The 17,080-nt window shown below is 34.2% G+C and overlaps 4 protein-coding genes across 4 annotated transcripts; 1 reads left to right on the top strand and 3 right to left on the bottom strand.

The window, feature by feature from the left end:
- Positions 1–34: 34 nt before the first annotated feature.
- Positions 35–727, bottom strand: LOC119613958 (nephronectin). Its single transcript, XM_037970033.1, has 2 exons — positions 363–727; positions 35–280 (listed from the first exon to the last, which is right to left on the bottom strand). Exons 1-2 carry the CDS (start codon positions 521–523, stop codon positions 73–75), a joined length of 369 nt encoding a protein of 122 aa, XP_037825961.1. The 5' UTR covers positions 524–727; the 3' UTR covers positions 35–72.
- Positions 728–3,164: 2,437 nt separating this feature from the next.
- Positions 3,165–7,102, top strand: LOC119613960 (von Willebrand factor D and EGF domain-containing protein). Its single transcript, XM_037970034.1, is given in 6 exon segments — positions 3,165–3,639; positions 5,124–5,154; positions 6,105–6,632; positions 6,706–6,754; positions 6,757–6,861; positions 6,864–7,102. Coding segments are annotated over 6 exon segments (1,221 nt in total). The 5' UTR covers positions 3,165–3,268; the 3' UTR covers positions 7,001–7,102.
- Positions 7,103–10,635: 3,533 nt separating this feature from the next.
- LOC119613952 (tenascin) lies at positions 10,636–12,139 on the bottom strand. Its single transcript, XM_037970025.1, has 4 exons — positions 11,861–12,139; positions 11,228–11,791; positions 10,970–11,167; positions 10,636–10,915 (listed from the first exon to the last, which is right to left on the bottom strand). Exons 1-4 carry the CDS (start codon positions 12,025–12,027, stop codon positions 10,660–10,662), a joined length of 1,185 nt encoding a protein of 394 aa, XP_037825953.1. The 5' UTR covers positions 12,028–12,139; the 3' UTR covers positions 10,636–10,659.
- Positions 12,140–15,000: 2,861 nt separating this feature from the next.
- Positions 15,001–17,018, bottom strand: LOC119613953 (the record flags this gene model as incomplete). Its single annotated transcript, XM_037970027.1, has 4 exons — positions 15,001–15,515; positions 15,596–16,488; positions 16,554–16,671; positions 16,835–17,018. Coding segments are annotated over 4 exons (1,686 nt in total), but the record flags the coding sequence as incomplete, so codon positions are not given.
- Positions 17,019–17,080: the final 62 nt, after the last annotated feature.

The following is a 17,080-nucleotide window of genomic DNA, read 5'->3' as shown; positions in this document are numbered from 1 at the left end:
CTATATTATAAAATTAACTAACAAGAGAAAAAAATTTATGTAAAAATAATATGCTTCTTTATTTATTAATTTTTAGTAAATACTTTCACATCTTCCACCTTTGCGTTCATAGCCCGGAAAACATTCACAAGTATCCGGTGCTGAACAAATGCCATAACTGCAGTCCTCATTACAAACGGGATCACATTTCACCAAATGTGGTGACAAAGGATTGCGTTTATAGCCATCACAGCAAAAGGACACAGTACGTATGCGCAATTCAGGATCACTTGCTTTGGCTCTATTCGGCAAAAAAAAAAAAAAAAACAAAATTATTTCCTTTGTATATATTTATCATGCTCCCTTTGTTGGTTCGAACTTACTGCACTTTCTTATAACAGATACCAGCTGACATGGTACTTTTCACATCCAATATAAATCTGTCTTTCTCACTCATTGTATTCAATTTCCAAAATTGTGCATGGGCTTGTACACTGATGATGGAAACTATAATGAACGCCAAACATATTACTTTTTCATGCATTTTTTATGTTTTTTTTACAATTTAATTATTTTTCAAATATAATGTTTTCACTTGTGGATTTCAGAAAAAAATACACTTTTTCATTACAAGATCTCTTTAATGACTGTGACACGCTTGTAGTTTTTATTAAAATAAACTTGGAATTTCTGTGCTTATACAAATTTTAAAACATATTTCATTCACTCTTCTTATCAGTTGCGGATGGCGTCGAAAGAAAGTAAATACTTTTTGTCAAGAAGAATTTCCTAGAGTATTTTCTTTAAAAATTATTTTCTTTTGTTTTGAAGATGACAGAGAGTATGTCCATGAAATGATTTATTTAAAAAAATTGAGAACAGTTTTAAATAAGAGAATCTTATGGATATTTAAACACCCATTAGGAAATACACAAGAGCTCAACTAGAACAGAACTGAACTAGAACTAAACTAGAACTAAACTAGAACTAAACTAGAACTGAACTAGAACTGAACTAGAACTGAACTAGAACCGAACTAGAACTGAACTAGAACTGAACTAGAACTGAACTAGAACTGAACTAGAACTGAACTAGAACTGAATTAGAACTGAACTAGAACTGAACCAGAACTGAACTAGAACTGAACTAGAACTGAACTAGAACTGAACTAGAACTGAACTAGAACTGAACCAGAACTGAACCAGAACTGAACTAGAACTGAACTGGAACTGAACTAGAACTGAACTAGAACTGAACTAGAACTGAACTAGAACTGAACTAGAACTAAACTAGAACTGAACTAGAACTGAACTAGAACTGAACTAGAACTGAACCAGAACTGAACTAGAACTGAACTAGAACTGAACTAGAACTGAACTAGAACTGAACTAGAACTGAACTAGAACTGAACTAGAACTGAACTAGAACTGAACTAGAACTGAACTAGAACTGAACTAGAACTGAACTAGAACTGAACTAGAACTGAACTAGAACTGAACTAGAACTGAACTAGAACTGAACTAGAACTGAACTAGAACTGAACTAGAACTGAACTAGAACTGAACTAGAACTGAACTAGAACTGAACTAGAACTGAACTAGAACTGAACTAGAACTGAACTAGAACTGAACTAGAACTGAACTAGAACTGAACTAGAACTGAACTAGAACTGAACTAGAACTGAACTAGAACTGAACTAGAACTGAACTAGAACTGAACTAGAACTGAACTAGAACTGAACTAGAACTGAACTAGAACTGAACTAGAACTGAACTAGAACTGAACTAGAACTGAACTAGAACTGAACTAGAACTGAACTAGAACTGAACTAGAACTGAACTAGAACTGAACTAGAACTGAACTAGAACTGAACTAGAACTGAACTAGAACTGAACTAGAACTGAACTAGAACTGAACTAGAACTGAACTAGAACTGAACTAGAACTGAACTAGAACTGAACTAGAACTGAACTAGAACTGAACTAGAACTGAACTAGAACTGAACTAGAACTGACTAGAACTGAACTAGAACTGAACTAGAACTGAACTAGAACTGAACTAGAACTGAACTAAACTGAACTAGAACTAGAACTGAACTAGAACTGAAGTAGAACTGAACTAGAACTGAACTAGAACTGAACTAGAACTGACTAGAACTGAACTAGAACTGAACTAGAACTGAACTAGAACTGAACTAGAACTGAACTAGAACTGAACTAGAACTGAACTAGAACTGAACTAGAACTGAACTAGAACTGAACTAGAACTGAACTAGAACTGAACTAGAACTGAACTAGAACTGAACTAGAACTGAACTAGAACTGAACTAGAACTGAACTAGAACTGAACTAGAACTGAACTAGAACTGAACTAGAACTGAACTAGAACTGAACTAGAACTGAACTAGAACTGAACTAGAACTGAACTAGAACTGAACTAGAACTGAACTAGAACTAGAACTGAACTAGAACTGAACTAGAACTGAACTAGAACTGAACTAGAACTGAACTAGAACTGAACTAGAACTGAACTGAACTAGAACTGAACTAGAACTGAACTAGAACTGAACTAGAACTGAACTAGAACTGAACTAGAACTGAATTAGAACTGAACTAGACTGAACTAGAACTGAACTAGAACTGAACTAGAACTGAACTAGAACTGAACTAGAACTGAACTAGAACTGAACTAGAACTGAACAGACTGAACTAGAACGTAAACTAGAACTAGAACTGAACAACATTAGAACATTATTAGAATGTTTATACAACTGTTAATTTTTATAAATTAAAATTCTGTTTATATAAATTGTTTAACTTTTGTAAACAAATAAATTGACATCATAACATGACGTTACTTGTATTCTCGGAACCTGTGAGAACAATCTAAGCATATTTTCAAATAATAAAATATCTTAAATCAATTCAGATGTTAGCTGTCTACAAATCAAACAAATTATAAATAAATAGTGATATGAAATCATTTTAAAATTATAAACAAAGAAAAAAACAGTAACAAATAAAACAGGTTCACAAAAAGTGTTTAAGAGAACAATTTCTGTATTTTCTATTATAAAAGAGAACAAGAGAAAGAGAGCGTTTATACTAAGCTCAAGATAATCTTTAATTCTGCTCACATTATTAAATCTTAACAAAATAAAATGCATTATTTTGATAATGAATAATAAAATAAATTTATTTCAACTTAGTTTTTGTTAGACTTTTAAGGAATTGAGACGTTAACACTCCCTAAATTATTAAGTTAAGTCAGTTTTATTTTAATATATTTGATGATCATGAAGTCATTTCTAGTTGTGACAACAATCTTAATGTTGTTCTATGGCTGCCAGGGCCAATATAAAAATACCGGCATTAAGACACGTTATCCGGCGCCCAGTTCTGGAAATTTAATTTTGGGCAATGCCACTGAACATAATGAGACCAATCATTATGTTTATAGTCAACAGCATTTTGAAAACCCTCAACCACAGCACAATACCTACGATCGTTATAATGGCAATTTTAGGCCGGCAGAATATTACCCAGGTGGAGCTGCAGTACCCACCATGACTAGACAGCCGGTAGTTTTAGACGCCACAGCGGAGTTTATTAACAAAACCAGATCAGCCATGGCTTCGGGTATTTGCTATACAGAAGTACCGTAAGTTAAATAAAGTTCTTGTTTCTCAATTCATTATTGATGGGATATGAACAATGCTATTGAAATGAACTACTAACCTTCACATCCTCATTATTGTTGATAATATTTATTTAGATTTGTTTATATGAATATTAAATTAAACTAGAGCAGTGTTTTTTTTATATAAAAATGAAAAATATTTATTAATTGTTCATCAGAAGCTGAGCATGGCAGGCATTTAATCAAATATTATTGAAATTTCTCAGAAATTGATAAAGAAATCAGAAGTAATATTTGTTTTTAAATAACACTAGTAAAAAGTATAATTATGTTTGGGGATCCGAGAAGACTAAACATTTTCGTTCACAAACATTAATTTAACAAAAAAAGAAAAAAAAAATTTTATATAAAATATTGGTGAAAAAATTTTTTTCTTCATAAAATCGTTCAGTTTTAGTTCAGTTCTAGTTCAGTTCTAGTTCAGTCCTAGTTCAGTTCTAGTTCAGGTCTAGTTCAGTTCTAGTTCAGTTCTAGTTCAGTTCTAGTTCAGTTCTAGTTCAGTTCTAGTTCAGTTCTAGTTCTAGTTCAGTTCTAGTTCAGTTCTAGTTCAGTTCTAGTTCAGTTCTAGTTCAGTTCTAGTTCAGTTCTAGTTCAGTTCTAGTTCAGTTCTAGTTCAGTTCTAGTTCAGTTCTAGTTCAGTTCTAGTTCAGTTCTAGTTCAGTTCTAGTTCAGTTCTAGTTCAGTTCTAGTTCAGTTTCTAGTTCAGTTCTAGTTCAGTTCTAGTTCAGTTCTAGTTCAGTTCTAGTTTCAGTTCTAGTTCAGTTCTAGTTCAGTTCTAGTTCAGTTCTAGTTCAGTTCTAGCTCAGTTCTAGTTCAGTTCTAGTTCAGTTCTAGTTTAGTTCTAGTTCATCCTAGTTCAGTTCTGTTCAGTTCTTGTTCAGTTCTAGTTCAGTTCTAGTTCAGTTCTAGTTCAGTTCTATTTCAGTTTTAGTTCAGTTTTAGTTCAGTTCTAGTTCAGTTCTAGTTCAGTTCTAGTTCAGTTCTAGTTCAGTTCTAGTTCAGTTCGAGTTCAGTTCTATTTCAGTTCTATTTCAGTTTAGTTCGGTTCTAGTTCAGTTCTAGTTCAGTTCTAGTTCAGTTCTAGTTCAGTTCTAGTTCAGTTCTAGTTCAGTTCTAGTCAGTTCTAGTTCAGTTCTAGTTCAGTTCTAGTTCAGTTCTAGTTCAGTCTAGTTCAGTTCTAGTTCAGTTCTAGTTCAGTTTCTAGTTCAGTTCTAGTTCAGTTCTAGTTCAGTTCTAGTTCAGTTCTAGTTCAGTTCTAGTTCAGTTCTAGTTCAGTTCTAGTTCAGTTCTAGTTCAGTTCTAGTTCAGTTCTAGTTCAGTTCTAGTTCAGTTCTAGTTCAGTTCTAGTTCAGTTCTAGTTCAGTTCTAGTTCAGTTCTAGTTCAGTTCTAGTTTCTAGTTCAGTTCTAGTTCAGTCTAGTTCAGTTCTATTCAGTTCTAGTTCAGTTCTAGTTCAGTTCTAGTCAGTTCTAGATCAGTTCTAGTTCAGTTCTAGTTCAGTTCTAGTTCAGTTCTAGTTCAGTCCTAGTTCAGTTCTAGTTCAGTTCTAGTTCAGTTTAGTTCAGTTCTAGTTCAGTTCTAGTTCAGTTTCTAGTTTCAGTTTCTAGTTCAGTTCTAGTTCAGTTCTAGTTCAGTTCTAGTTCAGTTCTAGTTCAGTTCTAGTTCAGTTCTAGTTCAGTTCTAGTTCAGTTCTAGTTCAGTTCTAGTTCAGTCTAGTTCAGTTCTAGTTCAGTTCTAGTTCAGTTCTAGTTCAGTTCTAGTTCAGTTCTAGTTCAGTTCTAGTTCAGTTCTAGTTCAGTTCTAGCTCAGTTCTAGTTCAGTTCTAGTTCAGTTCTAGTTCATCCTAGTTCATCCTAGTTCAGTTCTGTTCAGTTCTTGTTCAGTTCTAGTTCAGTTCTAGTTCAGTTCTAGTTCAGTTCTATTTCAGTTTTAGTTCAGTTTTAGTTCAGTTCTAGTTCAGTTTTAGTTCAGTTCTAGTTTCAGTTCTAGTTCAGTTCTAGTTCAGTTCGAGTTCAGTTCTATTTCAGTTTTAGTTCGGTTCTAGTTCAGTTCTAGTTCTGTTCTAGTTTAGTTCTTATTTATTTCGTACTCAATTCTGGTTCAGCCTTTATATTGTTTTAGTTCAGTTCTATTTAATTTCAATTATCTTCGAAATTGCGACTTGCATTTCTTTGTAAAACGCATTTCTTTTTGACATTTTTGAAAAAAATTGTGTTTTAAACATTTAAGAAGATCTGTGTGAACAGTTGTTTTTAACGGAACAAATAGTGTGGATGTTAAACACATTAAGGTTAAAGAATTTTAAAAACAACATGTTAAATTTATCTTATTTTATATTAAACAGAACTTTTTAAAAATTTGTGGATTTTTTAATTCATATTTATAATAAATCCATTTATGTTTATCTTCCCAGCACTGCCTCCCTAGTCCATGGCTCCTGGCATTGTACCCGTTGGTAATGGCACCAAACCAGAAATGAGTAAAATTCAGGTTTGCTGCGAAGGCTACGAACGTAATCCTCATGTCTTCAAACGTTGCGATCCCATCTGTGACGATGATTGTCCCAATGGCATTTGTACCGCTCCCAATACCTGTGTCTGCATGCCTGGTCATGTGCGTAACGAAGATAATAAGTGTATTACCACCTGCCCCATAGGCTGTGGTAATGGCGTATGTGGTGATAATAATGAATGCAGATGTAAACCTGGTTATACTCTAGAACCGGTGCAACAAAAGTACTGTGTACCTCTGTGTGAACCCGCTTGTCAATTCGGTAAATGTGTGGCTCCCAATAAGTGTGCCTGCCAGAATGGTTATCGTCTCACGGCTATCGGAGTATGTGAACCACATTGTGAGAATTGTGATAATGGTAAATGTACCTCACCGGGTTATTGTAGCTGTAATACTGGCTACATTAAAGTCGGTGCTGTATGTGAGCCAGTGTGTGCTCGGTAAGTTTTTTAATTAAATGACACCGAAGAATAAGGATTTCAACTCCAATTTATTTATTTTAGCGGCTGCGACAAAGGGACGTTGCATCGCCCCAGATACCTGCTCTTGTGAACAAGGTTATGAATGGATCACACCGGCACTAAGTGTGTGCCCCACTGCGATGTACCCTGTTTGAATGGTGTGTGCGGAGGCAATAATCAATGTGTCTGTAATTCCGGTTATGTACCCGATGATTACAGCCCAATATGTGTAAACCCCATTGCCCTCTAGGTTGCCCTAATGGTTTTTGTACCTCACCTAATTTCTGCATTTGCAAACCAGGTTTCATCAAGACCGGTATCAAGGGACGTCAATCGTGCACTCCCGTTTAAATTGATTAAGTTGTGATTTATTGTTAAATAATAATGGAAATTATTGTATCAGCTTAACGAAATAAATAAAGTGCTGTGTTTTTAAAATGTTTTAATTTTAAATTTAAATGTTAATTAATTACGTGATTACAAAAGACAAGTTCAGTTCTAGTTCAGTTCTAGTTCAGTTCTAGTTCGTTCAGTTCAGTTCAGTTCAGTTCTAGTTCAGTTCTAGTTCAGTTCTAGTTCAGTTCTAGTTCAGTTCTAGTTCAGTTCTAGTTCAGTTCTAGTTCAGTTCTAGTTCAGTTCTAGTTCAGTTCTAGTTCAGTTCTAGTTCAGTTCTAGTTCAGTTCTAGTTCAGTTCTAGTTCAGTTCTAGTTCAGTTCTAGTTCAGTTCTAGTTCAGTTCTAGTTCAGTTCTAGTTCAGTTCTAGTTCAGTTCTAGTTCAGTTCTAGTTCAGTTCTAGTTCAGTTCTAGTTCAGTTCTAGTTCAGTTCTAGTTCAGTTCTAGTTCAGTTCTAGTTCAGTTCTAGTTCAGTTCTAGTTCAGTTCTAGTTAAGTTCTAGTTTAGTTCTAGTTAAGTTCTAGTTTAGTTCTAGTTCAGTTCTAGTTCAGTTCTAGTTCAGTTCTAGTTCAGTTCTAGTTCAGTTCTAGTTCAGTTCTAGTTCAGTTCTAGTTCAGTTCTAGTTCAGTTCTAGTTCAGTTCTAGTTCAGTTCTAGTTCAGTTCTAGTTCAGTTCTAGTTCAGTTCTAGTTCAGTTCTAGTTCAGTCTAGTTAGTTCTAGTTTAGTTCTAGTTCAGTTCTAGTTCAGTTCTAGTTCAGTTCTAGTTCAGTTCTAGTTCAGTTCTAGTTCAGTTCTAGTTCAGTTCTAGTTAAGTTCTAGTTTAGTTCTAGTTCAGTTCTAGTTCAGTTCTAGTTCAGTTCTAGTTCAGTTCTAGTTCAGTTCTAGTTCAGTTCTAGTTCAGTTCTAGTTCAGTTCTAGTTCAGTTCTAGTTCAGTTCTAGTTCAGTTCTAGTTCAGTTCTAGTTCAGTTCTAGTTCAGTTCTAGTTCAGTTCTAGTTCAGTTCTAGTTCAGTTCTAGTTCAGTTCTAGTTCAGTTCTAGTTCAGTTCTAGTTCAGTTCTAGTTCAGTTCTAGTTCAGTTCTAGTTCAGTTCTAGTTCAGTTCTAGTTCAGTTCTAGTTCAGTTCTAGTTCAGTTCTAGTTCAGTTCTAGTTCAGTTCTAGTTCAGTTCTAGTTCAGTTCTAGTTCAGTTCTAGTTCAGTTCTAGTTCAGTTCTAGTTCAGTTCTAGTTCAGTTCTAGTTCAGTTCTAGTTCAGTTCTAGTTCAGTTCTAGTTCAGTTCTAGTTCAGTTCTAGTTCAGTTCTAGTTCAGTTCTAGTTCTAGTTCAGTTCTAGTTCAGTTCTAGTTCAGTTCTAGTTCAGTTCTAGTTCAGTTCTAGTTCAGTTCTAGTTCAGTTCTAGTTCAGTTCTAGTTCAGTTCTAGTTCAGTTCTAGTTCAGTTCTAGTTCAGTTCTAGTTCAGTTCTAGTTCAGTTCTAGTTCAGTTCTAGTTCAGTTCTAGTTCAGTTCTAGTTCAGTTCTAGTTAGTAGTTTAGTTCTAGTTAAGTTCTAGTTTAGTTCTAGTTCAGTTCTAGTTCAGTTCTAGTTCAGTTCTAGTTCAGTTCTAGTTCAGTTCTAGTTCAGTTCTAGTTCAGTTCTAGTTCAGTTCTAGTTCAGTTCTAGTTCAGTTCTAGTTCAGTTCTAGTTCAGTCTAGTTCAGTTCTAGTTCAGTTCTAGTTCAGTTCTAGTTCAGTTCTAGTTCAGTTCTAGTTCAGTTCTAGTTAAGTTCTAGTTTAGTTCTAGTTCAGTTCTAGTTCAGTTCTAGTTCAGTTCTAGTTCAGTTCTAGTTCAGTTCTAGTTCAGTTCTAGTTCAGTTCTAGTTCAGTTCTAGTTCAGTTCTAGTTCAGTTCTAGTTCAGTTCGTTCAGTTCTAGTTCAGTTCTAGTTCAGTTCTAGTTCAGTTCTAGTTCAGTTCTAGTTCAGTTCTAGTTCAGTTCTAGTTCAGTTCTAGTTCAGTTCTAGTTCAGTTCTAGTTCAGTTCTAGTTCAGTTCTAGTTCAGTTCTAGTTCAGTTCTAGTTCAGTTCTAGTTCAGTTCTAGTTCAGTTCTAGTTCAGTTCTAGTTCAGTTCTAGTTCAGTTCTAGTTCAGTTCTAGTTAAGTTCTAGTTTAGTTCTAGTTCAGTTCTAGTTCAGTTCTAGTTCAGTTCTAGTTCAGTTCTAGTTCAGTTCTAGTTCAGTTCTAGTTCAGTTCTAGTTCAGTTCTAGTTCAGTTCTAGTTCAGTTCTAGTTCAGTTCTAGTTCAGTTCTAGTTCAGTTCTAGTTCAGTTCTAGTTCAGTTCTAGTTCAGTTCTAGTTCAGTTCTAGTTCAGTTCTAGTTCAGTTCTAGAGTTCTAGTTAGTTCTAGTTCAGTTCTAGTTCAGTTCTAGTTCAGTTCTAGTTCAGTTCTAGTTCAGTTCTAGTTCAGTTCTAGTTCAGTTCTAGTTCAGTTCTAGTTCAGTTCTCAGTTCTAGTTCAGTTCTAGTTCAGTTCTAGTTCAGTTCTAGTTCAGTTCTAGTTCAGTTCTAGTTCAGTTCTAGTTCAGTTCTAGTTCAGTTCTAGTTCAGTTCTAGTTCAGTTCTAGTTCAGTTCTAGTTCAGTTCTAGTTCAGTTCTAGTTCAGTTCTAGTTCAGTTCTAGTTCAGTTCTAGTTCAGTTCTAGTTCAGTTCTAGTTCAGTTCTAGTTCAGTTCTAGTTCAGTTCTAGTTCAGTTCTAGTTCAGTTCTAGTTCAGTTCTAGTTCAGTTCTAGTTCTTTAGTTCAGTTCTAGTTCAGTTCTAGTTCAGTTCTAGTTCAGTTCTAGTTCAGTTCTAGTTCAGTTCTAGTTCAGTTCTAGTTCAGTTCTAGTTCAGTTCTAGTTCAGTTCTAGTTCAGTTCTAGTTCAGTTCTAGTTCAGTTCTAGTTCAGTTCTAGTTCAGTTCTAGTTCAGTTTGTTCAGTTCTAGTTCAGTTCTAGTTCAGTTCTAGTTCAGTTCTAGTTCAGTTCTAGTTCAGTTCTAGTTCAGTTCTAGTTCAGTTCTAGTTCAGTTCTAGTTCAGTTCTAGTTCAGTTCTAGTTCAGTTTCTAGTTCAGTTCTAGTTCTGTTCTAGTTCAGTTCTAGTTCTGTTCTAGTTCAGTTCTAGTTCAGTTCTAGTTCAGTTCTAAGGTTCAGTTCTAGTTCAGTTCTAGTTCAGTTCTAGTTCAGTTCTAGTTCAGTTCTAGTTCAGTTCTAGTTCAGTTCTAGTTCAGTTCTAGTTCAGTTCTAGTTCAGTTCTAGTCAGTTCTAGTTCAGTTATAGCTCAGTTCTAGTTCAGTTCTAGTCAGTTCTAGTTCAGTTCCAGTTCAGTTCTAGTTAAGTTCTTAATCAATTCTAGTTCAGTTCATTATCAATTCTAGTTGACAGAATTTAATACACCCTCTTAACTCCACCACTCTGCATAATTCTTACATTTTATCAAGTTTGTTTGGGTTTTTTGCCTCAAACCTAAACAATGTTTGTTCTACTAAATACTTACTGATATCGTTTCACATGTTTACTGACCTTGGCCTTCAAAAATAGCATAAGTATTATCTAAAGGCGCATGCATGCATAACTCGTGTCTAATGTGATTATTGCTAAAATTTCGGTTTTATTTAGAATTTAAATAGTCTACCAATTAAAGCGTTAAATTCATAATTTAATTGTTTATTATAGAACTCGCGCTGACTGTAACTATAAATCGAATTAACTAGAGATGAAGAAAACAAACATTGATCAATGAAATGAGACAAGCCAGCAGGACAAACACAACGACCAGAGGAATTGCAGGAACCAGATAAACATAGCTGAAGACCTGTACCACAGGCACATTTATTGGGGGCTATACATTTACCATAAGGGCCGCAACCTCTACAAGAGTAGGAAAATGTATGAGTTTTTAGTTATACATTTAACAAGGCTTACTTTTCACATATGGGCTTGCAGACATTATCCTGTAAGTTATAACCCTCAAAACATTTACAAACACCGGGAGCTATGCACACACCATGCTGACACAAACCCTGACAGTCGGGTAAACAGGAAGAGGTTAAGCTATCATAGGCAAAACCCACATGACATTGGCATTTATAACGCGATTCGCAAAAACCATTTAGACAGTTGCTAAAATATGGAAAGTTGTTCAGAGAATCAAAATATTTATCGTTCTTAAGCTTTACTTACATATAACACTCCGCCTCACATATATTTTTTCCTGGTCTTTTAATAAAACCCGCAAAACATTCACACTTATCGGGTGCTACACAACGACCATGGCCACAGTGAGGTAAACATATCGGTTGACAGCCTAAACCCTCTAACCATTTGTAACCCTTTTCGCAAACACATTGCCCGGGTGCTATACAACGCTGATGTAGTCCACAGGCTATGTGATAGCAATCGGGTACACAAAATTTCCTAGTCTCAGAATCTAATACATAACCAGGTTGACATATGCAGGTACCATCCAATAAACACTGACCATTTTCACAGGAAATCGGACAAGTGTGTATACAAATGCCCTCACGATTCTTAACAAAACCCTCAAAACATTCACAGTTTTCGGGTGAACGACAAAAACCATTCCGACAATTATCGGGAGAGGTGCGGCTACAGTCGGGTATACATTTCTGCCAGTCTCTCGGTGAACGTTTATAGCCTTCACAGCATACTTCGAAACGGTGGTAAAAGGGACTGGAGCCATTACCCTGTACCGGCAAGTACTCTTTGGTTTGATAATAAAAAGCTCTTTTTTAACAGAAACAAGTAAAACTATATTAATGAAACACTATTAAATTCCTAGAATTTCCTACTTACGGTTTCTCCTCAAAACATTTATTCTCCGTATCGTATATACTTTCATATAAAGTCAAATCCCAGCTGCTGGGAAATATATCCCCATATATCTCGGAGTACGAAACAGCTTTTGCCACTCTTATAAGCACAATACACACAATAATTTTTAATTTAATATTGAAAAACATTATTTAGTTTTTATATAATTATTAGTTTTAAACATTAAAATAAACATATTTGTATTAATTACTTATTTACGAAATCTTTTTAGAATTTAGTTCAAGCTTATCTGTAATTCTGAATTAAAAACACAAGCATTAAAACGTCTCTGATTTTAAAATCTTCAATACAATCTATGAACAGTTCTTATCAGTAATTGTTTAACCCTATTTCTTATTAAATATTTTTGGTTTTTAAAGAGAAATTAGTAAAAATCAACCATTGGGTTAAGGTTTATTTGTGATCGTATTGATTTCTCACCAAAATAGATATTTGCCTTCATAAATCGAAATTATATGAAAAGCTCATACCAATTAGGATCAATTCAAGTTCTCATCACAAATCGATATTTACCACATAAGACACCTAACATCTACAATTCGCTAAATAACGTCCCAATCGAAAAAAAATCCGTTATTCCTTGACTACTCAGCAAAATTTTAATCGATACTCAACTATAGACTAAACTATAGACTAGACTATAGACTAGATTATAGACCAGACTATAGATTACACTATAGACTAGAATATACACTAGACTATAGACTAGACTATAGACTAGAATATACACTAGACTATAGACTAGACTATAGACTAGACTATAGACTAGACTATAGACTAGACTATAGACTAGACTATAGACTAGACTATAGACTAGACTATAGACTAGACTATAGACTAGACTATAGACTAGACTATAGACTAGACTATAGACTAGACTATAGACTAGACTATAGACTAGACTATAGACTAGACTATAGACTAGACTATAGACTAGACTATAGACTAGACTATAGACTAGACTATAGACTAGACTATAGACTAGACTATAGACTAGACTATAGACTAGACTATAGACTAGACTATAGACTAGACTATAGACTAGACTATAGACTAGACTATAGACTAGACTATAGGCTAGACTATAGACTAGACTATAGACTAGACTATAGACTAGACTATAGACTAGACTATAGACTAGACTATAGACTAGACTATAGACTAGACTATAGACTAGACTATAGACTAGACTATAGACTAGACTATAGACTAGACTAGACTATGGACTAGATTAAGAGTAGACTATAGACTAGATTAAGAGTAGACTATAGACTAGATTATAGACTAGGTATTTAGTTAGTTAGTTAGTTAGTTAGTTAGTTAGTTAGTTAGTTAGTTAGTTAGATTAGTTAGTTAGTTAGTTTAGGAGTAGTTAGTTAGTGTTAGTTAGTTAGTTAGTTAGTTAGTTCGTTCGTTAGTTAGTTAGTAGTTAGGTTAGTTAGTTAGTTGTTAGTTAGTTAGTTAGTTAGTAGTTAGTTAGTTAGTTAGTTAGTTCGTTAGTTAGTTAGTAGTTAGTTAGTAGTTAGTAGTAGTTAGTAGTTAGTGAGTTAGTTAGTTAGTTAGTTAGTAGTTAGTTAGTAGTAGTTAGTTAGTTAGTTAGTTTTAGTAGTTAGTTAGTAGTTAGTTAGTTAGTTAGTTAGTTAGTAGTGTTAGTAGTTAGTTAGTTAGTTAGTTAGTTAGTTAGTTAGTAGTTAGTTAGTTAGTTAGTTAGTTAGTTAGTTAGTTAGTTAGTAGTTAGTTAGTTAGTGTAGTTAGTTAGTTAGTTAGTTAGTTAGTTAGTTAGTTAGTTAGTTAGTTAGTTAGTTAGTTAGTTAGTTAGTTAGTAGTTAGTTAGTTAGTTAGTTAGTTAGTTAGTTAGTTAGTTAGTTAGTTAGTAGTTAGTTAGTTAGTTAGTTAGTTAGTTCGTTAGTTAGTTAGTTAGTTAGTTAGTTAGTTTAGTAGTTAGTTAGTTAGTTAGTTAGTTAGTTAGTAGTTAGTAGTTAGTTAGTTAGTTAGTTAGTTAGTTAGTTAGTTAGTTAGTTAGTTCGTTAGTTAGTTAGTAGTAGTTAGTTAGTTAGTTAGTTAGTTAGTTAGTTAGTTAGTTAGTTAGTTAGTTAGTTAGTTAGTTAGTTAGTTAGTTAGTTAGTTAGTTAGTTAGTTAGTTAGTTAGTTAGTTAGTTAGTTAGTTAGTTAGTTAGTTAGTAGTTAGTTAGTTAGTTAGTTAGTTAGTAGTTAGTTAGTTAGTTAGTTAGTTAGTTAGTTAGTTAGTTAGTTAGTTAGTTAGTTAGTTAGTTAGTTAGTTAGTTAGTTAGTTAGTTAGTTAGTTAGTTAGTTAGTTAGTTAGTTAGTAGTTAGTTAGTTAGTTAGTTAGTTAGTTAGTAGTTAGTTAGTTAGTTAGTAGTTAGTTAGTTAGTTAGTAGTTAGTTAGTTAGTTAGTTAGTAGTTAGTAGTTAGTTAGTTTAGTTAGTAGTTAGTTAGTTAGTTAGTTAGTTAGTTAGTTAGTTAGTTAGTTAGTTAGTAGTTAGTTAGTTAGTTAGTTAGTTAGTTAGTTAGTTAGTTAGTAGTAGTTAGTTAGTAGTTAGTTAGTTAGTTAGTTAGTTAGTTAGTTCGTTAGTTAGTTAGTAGTAGTTAGTTAGTTAGTTAGTTAGTTAGTTAGTTAGTTAGTTAGTTAGTAGTTAGTTAGTTAGTTAGTTAGTTAGTATTAGTTAGTAGTTAGTTAGTTAGTTCGTTAGTTAGTTAGTTAGTTAGTTAGTTAGTTAGTTAGTAGTTAGTTAGTTAGTAGTTAGTTAGTTAGTTAGTTAGTTAGTAGTTAGTTAGTTAGAAAAGTGAAAGTATGTGACATCAAATTCGAGGCCTAGGCCTCAGACCGCAACACTTACTGCTGACCTACAGGAGGCGTTACTCGACTCAACAAATATCGGCTTTAGATCTTAAATCACATCGGAAATAATTTCTGCATTTTATAAGAGGATGTGGCAAAAAATTATTTTTTTTTAATAATTTTTATTAAAAAAAAAATTTCAAAATATACAATACAAATAAAAATCAAATTAAAATTAGTTTATAAAAAGTTAAAATATAAAATAAAATACAATATTTTGTTGCACAATAAATATAATTTGTAAAATAGCTTAACGTTAATTAAATTAAATGTGAGCAACCTTATGTGATGTATGAGAAATTTGTGGCACTTGTAAATATTTGGAATTTTGTGGTGGTATAATTAAATGTGAGATATGATGAGTTGTGGGGGCATTTAAGTGATTTGAAGGATGCTGTTGTTGCTGCTGCTGGAACTGCTGGTGGTGGTGATGATGCTGATGATGTTGAGAAGCCTGATGATGTTGCGAATGGGGCTGTTGCGGATGATGCTGTTGTTGTTGCTGGTGATGATGCTGTTGCTGCTGATGATGGTGTTGATGTGGAAACATATTGGAGGTATTAAGATGATTTTGTTGATGTAAAGCTGTGGGATAACGTATCTCATCGTATAAATGTGAATCCATGCTGCCTTTACGAGATTTAGGTGTAACCATTGAATATAAAGATTCTTTGCGTGCATAGGCGTAAGGTGTGGGCGTGGGTGTTTGCGAGGTTAACGAGGATGTATTACTGGGTGAATCATACAAGTCGGGTCCTAAGAAAAGAAAAGTGAAAAATTGTCATTAATATAAAATTTCTTTTAAGAAATTTGCTATTAATTAGACACTTACATACCCTCGATTTTATTGCGTACCATTTGTGTAAAGGCTGGTAAATCGGGCAAAGGTTTCAGAAAACTTTTATTCAAAGTACCAGCGCCTCCTAGAACGCTGCCACCCATTTCTTTCAAATGCTGTTCATTTGTATGAGGCGGTAGGGGTGGAGGTGTTATAACTATAGGAGCATTAACTCCGGGCACTAGGCTAACATTACGTGCTGCCAAGGCCGCCTCTACTTGGGCCTTTTGCAAATGATATCTACGATAAACATATAGAAAGCCTATACCTATAGCCACCATGATAATCAGCAATATCACCAGCAGAGTGGTAAGCACACTATTCTCATGATCAGCTGTATGATTCTCAGTGGATTTGGAAGTTTCTTCTTTACTCTTGCTGCCACTATGTATGCCAAATCCTGCCAAATTTATCTTCTCTTCCTGCGTCAAATTATGATGTGGCTGTGTGCCTGATGGCCAATTGGTTATAACATGTATTACTTCGGGAGTTTTGGCAGCACCATGTAAATTCTCCAATAACCCCGAACCCTGTTGATGAACAATAATCTTGGGTGTATGAGGAGGTTCTTCCTGTTTTATCACTATTACCTCGGGTATCGTTTTGACCGTGGTCAATTCTAATATCTGTGGTGGTAAAGCAAAATTTATATTTTCCGTTGTAGAGGTGGCTATGGTCACTATGTTTTTAGCTATGCGATCCAAATTGTGGGTTATATTGACAATGGTTGAATTTAGGGTGGCTATCATGACGTGCGTAGCATTTGGTACTATGGTGGGTTCCACCGGATTGTCACAGGCTCCCGTTTGAGGATGACACAATTTATTGTCACACTCACAAGCCTTGCGACACATAACACCATGTGTACCCATGGGACAGGGTTGTTCACAGCTGGAAAGAAGTGTGGGATATCAAAAGATGAATTCAGTTTGAAATTTTTATTTGTTTTAACTTACAATTCCCCTGTCCATCCTATGGTACAGTGACATATGCCAGATTTATTATCACAAGCAGCACCATTATGACAAAGACACTGATTTTTACACTCCAGACCCCAGTGATCATGATCGCAACCTTAAAAAGAGACATTTTACTTAATACTTTCAGCATTCAAAAACATAAAGATAACGTCGAATTCTTTAATTTCAATCTTTTTAAATCACTGATCATGAGATCATTTACTCTCTCAATTTACTCTCGAATTTAAATAAAATAATTTTGTGAAACCTATACTTACGTTGCGTACAGTGTTTGCCCATATAACCCGGTTCACAACTACACTCATCGGGTTTTAAACAATAGCCGCGACCACAACCACCTCGACAAACCGGTTTACAAATCGTATCATTGATCGATATGTTGCCTTCATAGCCAGAGCAACAGAAACGTATGGTGCGTGTCTTGGTTATATTCTGTATAAAACAAACAAAAATTAAATTAAACGTTCATATTTAAATACAGCCTAAAGGTAGGCAAACAATAT

This window comes from Lucilia sericata, unplaced genomic scaffold (genome assembly GCF_015586225.1).
Source record: "Lucilia sericata isolate MDLA Ls3-8-SP2 unplaced genomic scaffold, ASM1558622v1 Contig002462F_arrow, whole genome shotgun sequence".
Lineage (NCBI taxonomy): Eukaryota > Metazoa > Arthropoda > Insecta > Diptera > Calliphoridae > Lucilia > Lucilia sericata.
This window is presented reverse-complemented; position numbering and strand designations above follow the sequence as displayed.

What these genes read in the sequence shown, in the direction of transcription:
- LOC119613958 (XM_037970033.1), bottom strand. Translation starts at nt 523, where the DNA reads ATGCATGAAAAAGTAATATGTTTGGCGTTCATTATAGTTTCCATCATC. An exon ending in ATCTGTTATAAGAAAGTGCA is followed by an intron (nt 281 to 362) that starts GTAAGTTCGAAC and finishes TTTGCCGAATAG; the next exon opens with AGCCAAAGCAAGTGATCCTG.
- LOC119613952 (XM_037970025.1), bottom strand. Translation starts at nt 12,027, where the DNA reads ATGTTTTTCAATATTAAATTAAAAATTATTGTGTGTATTGTGCTTATA. An exon ending in AAATGTTTTGAGGAGAAACC is followed by an intron (nt 11,792 to 11,860) that starts GTAAGTAGGAAA and finishes CTGTTAAAAAAG; the next exon opens with AGCTTTTTATTATCAAACCA. An exon ending in TGCAAGCCCATATGTGAAAA is followed by an intron (nt 10,916 to 10,969) that starts GTAAGCCTTGTT and finishes CTACTCTTGTAG; the next exon opens with AGGTTGCGGCCCTTATGGTA.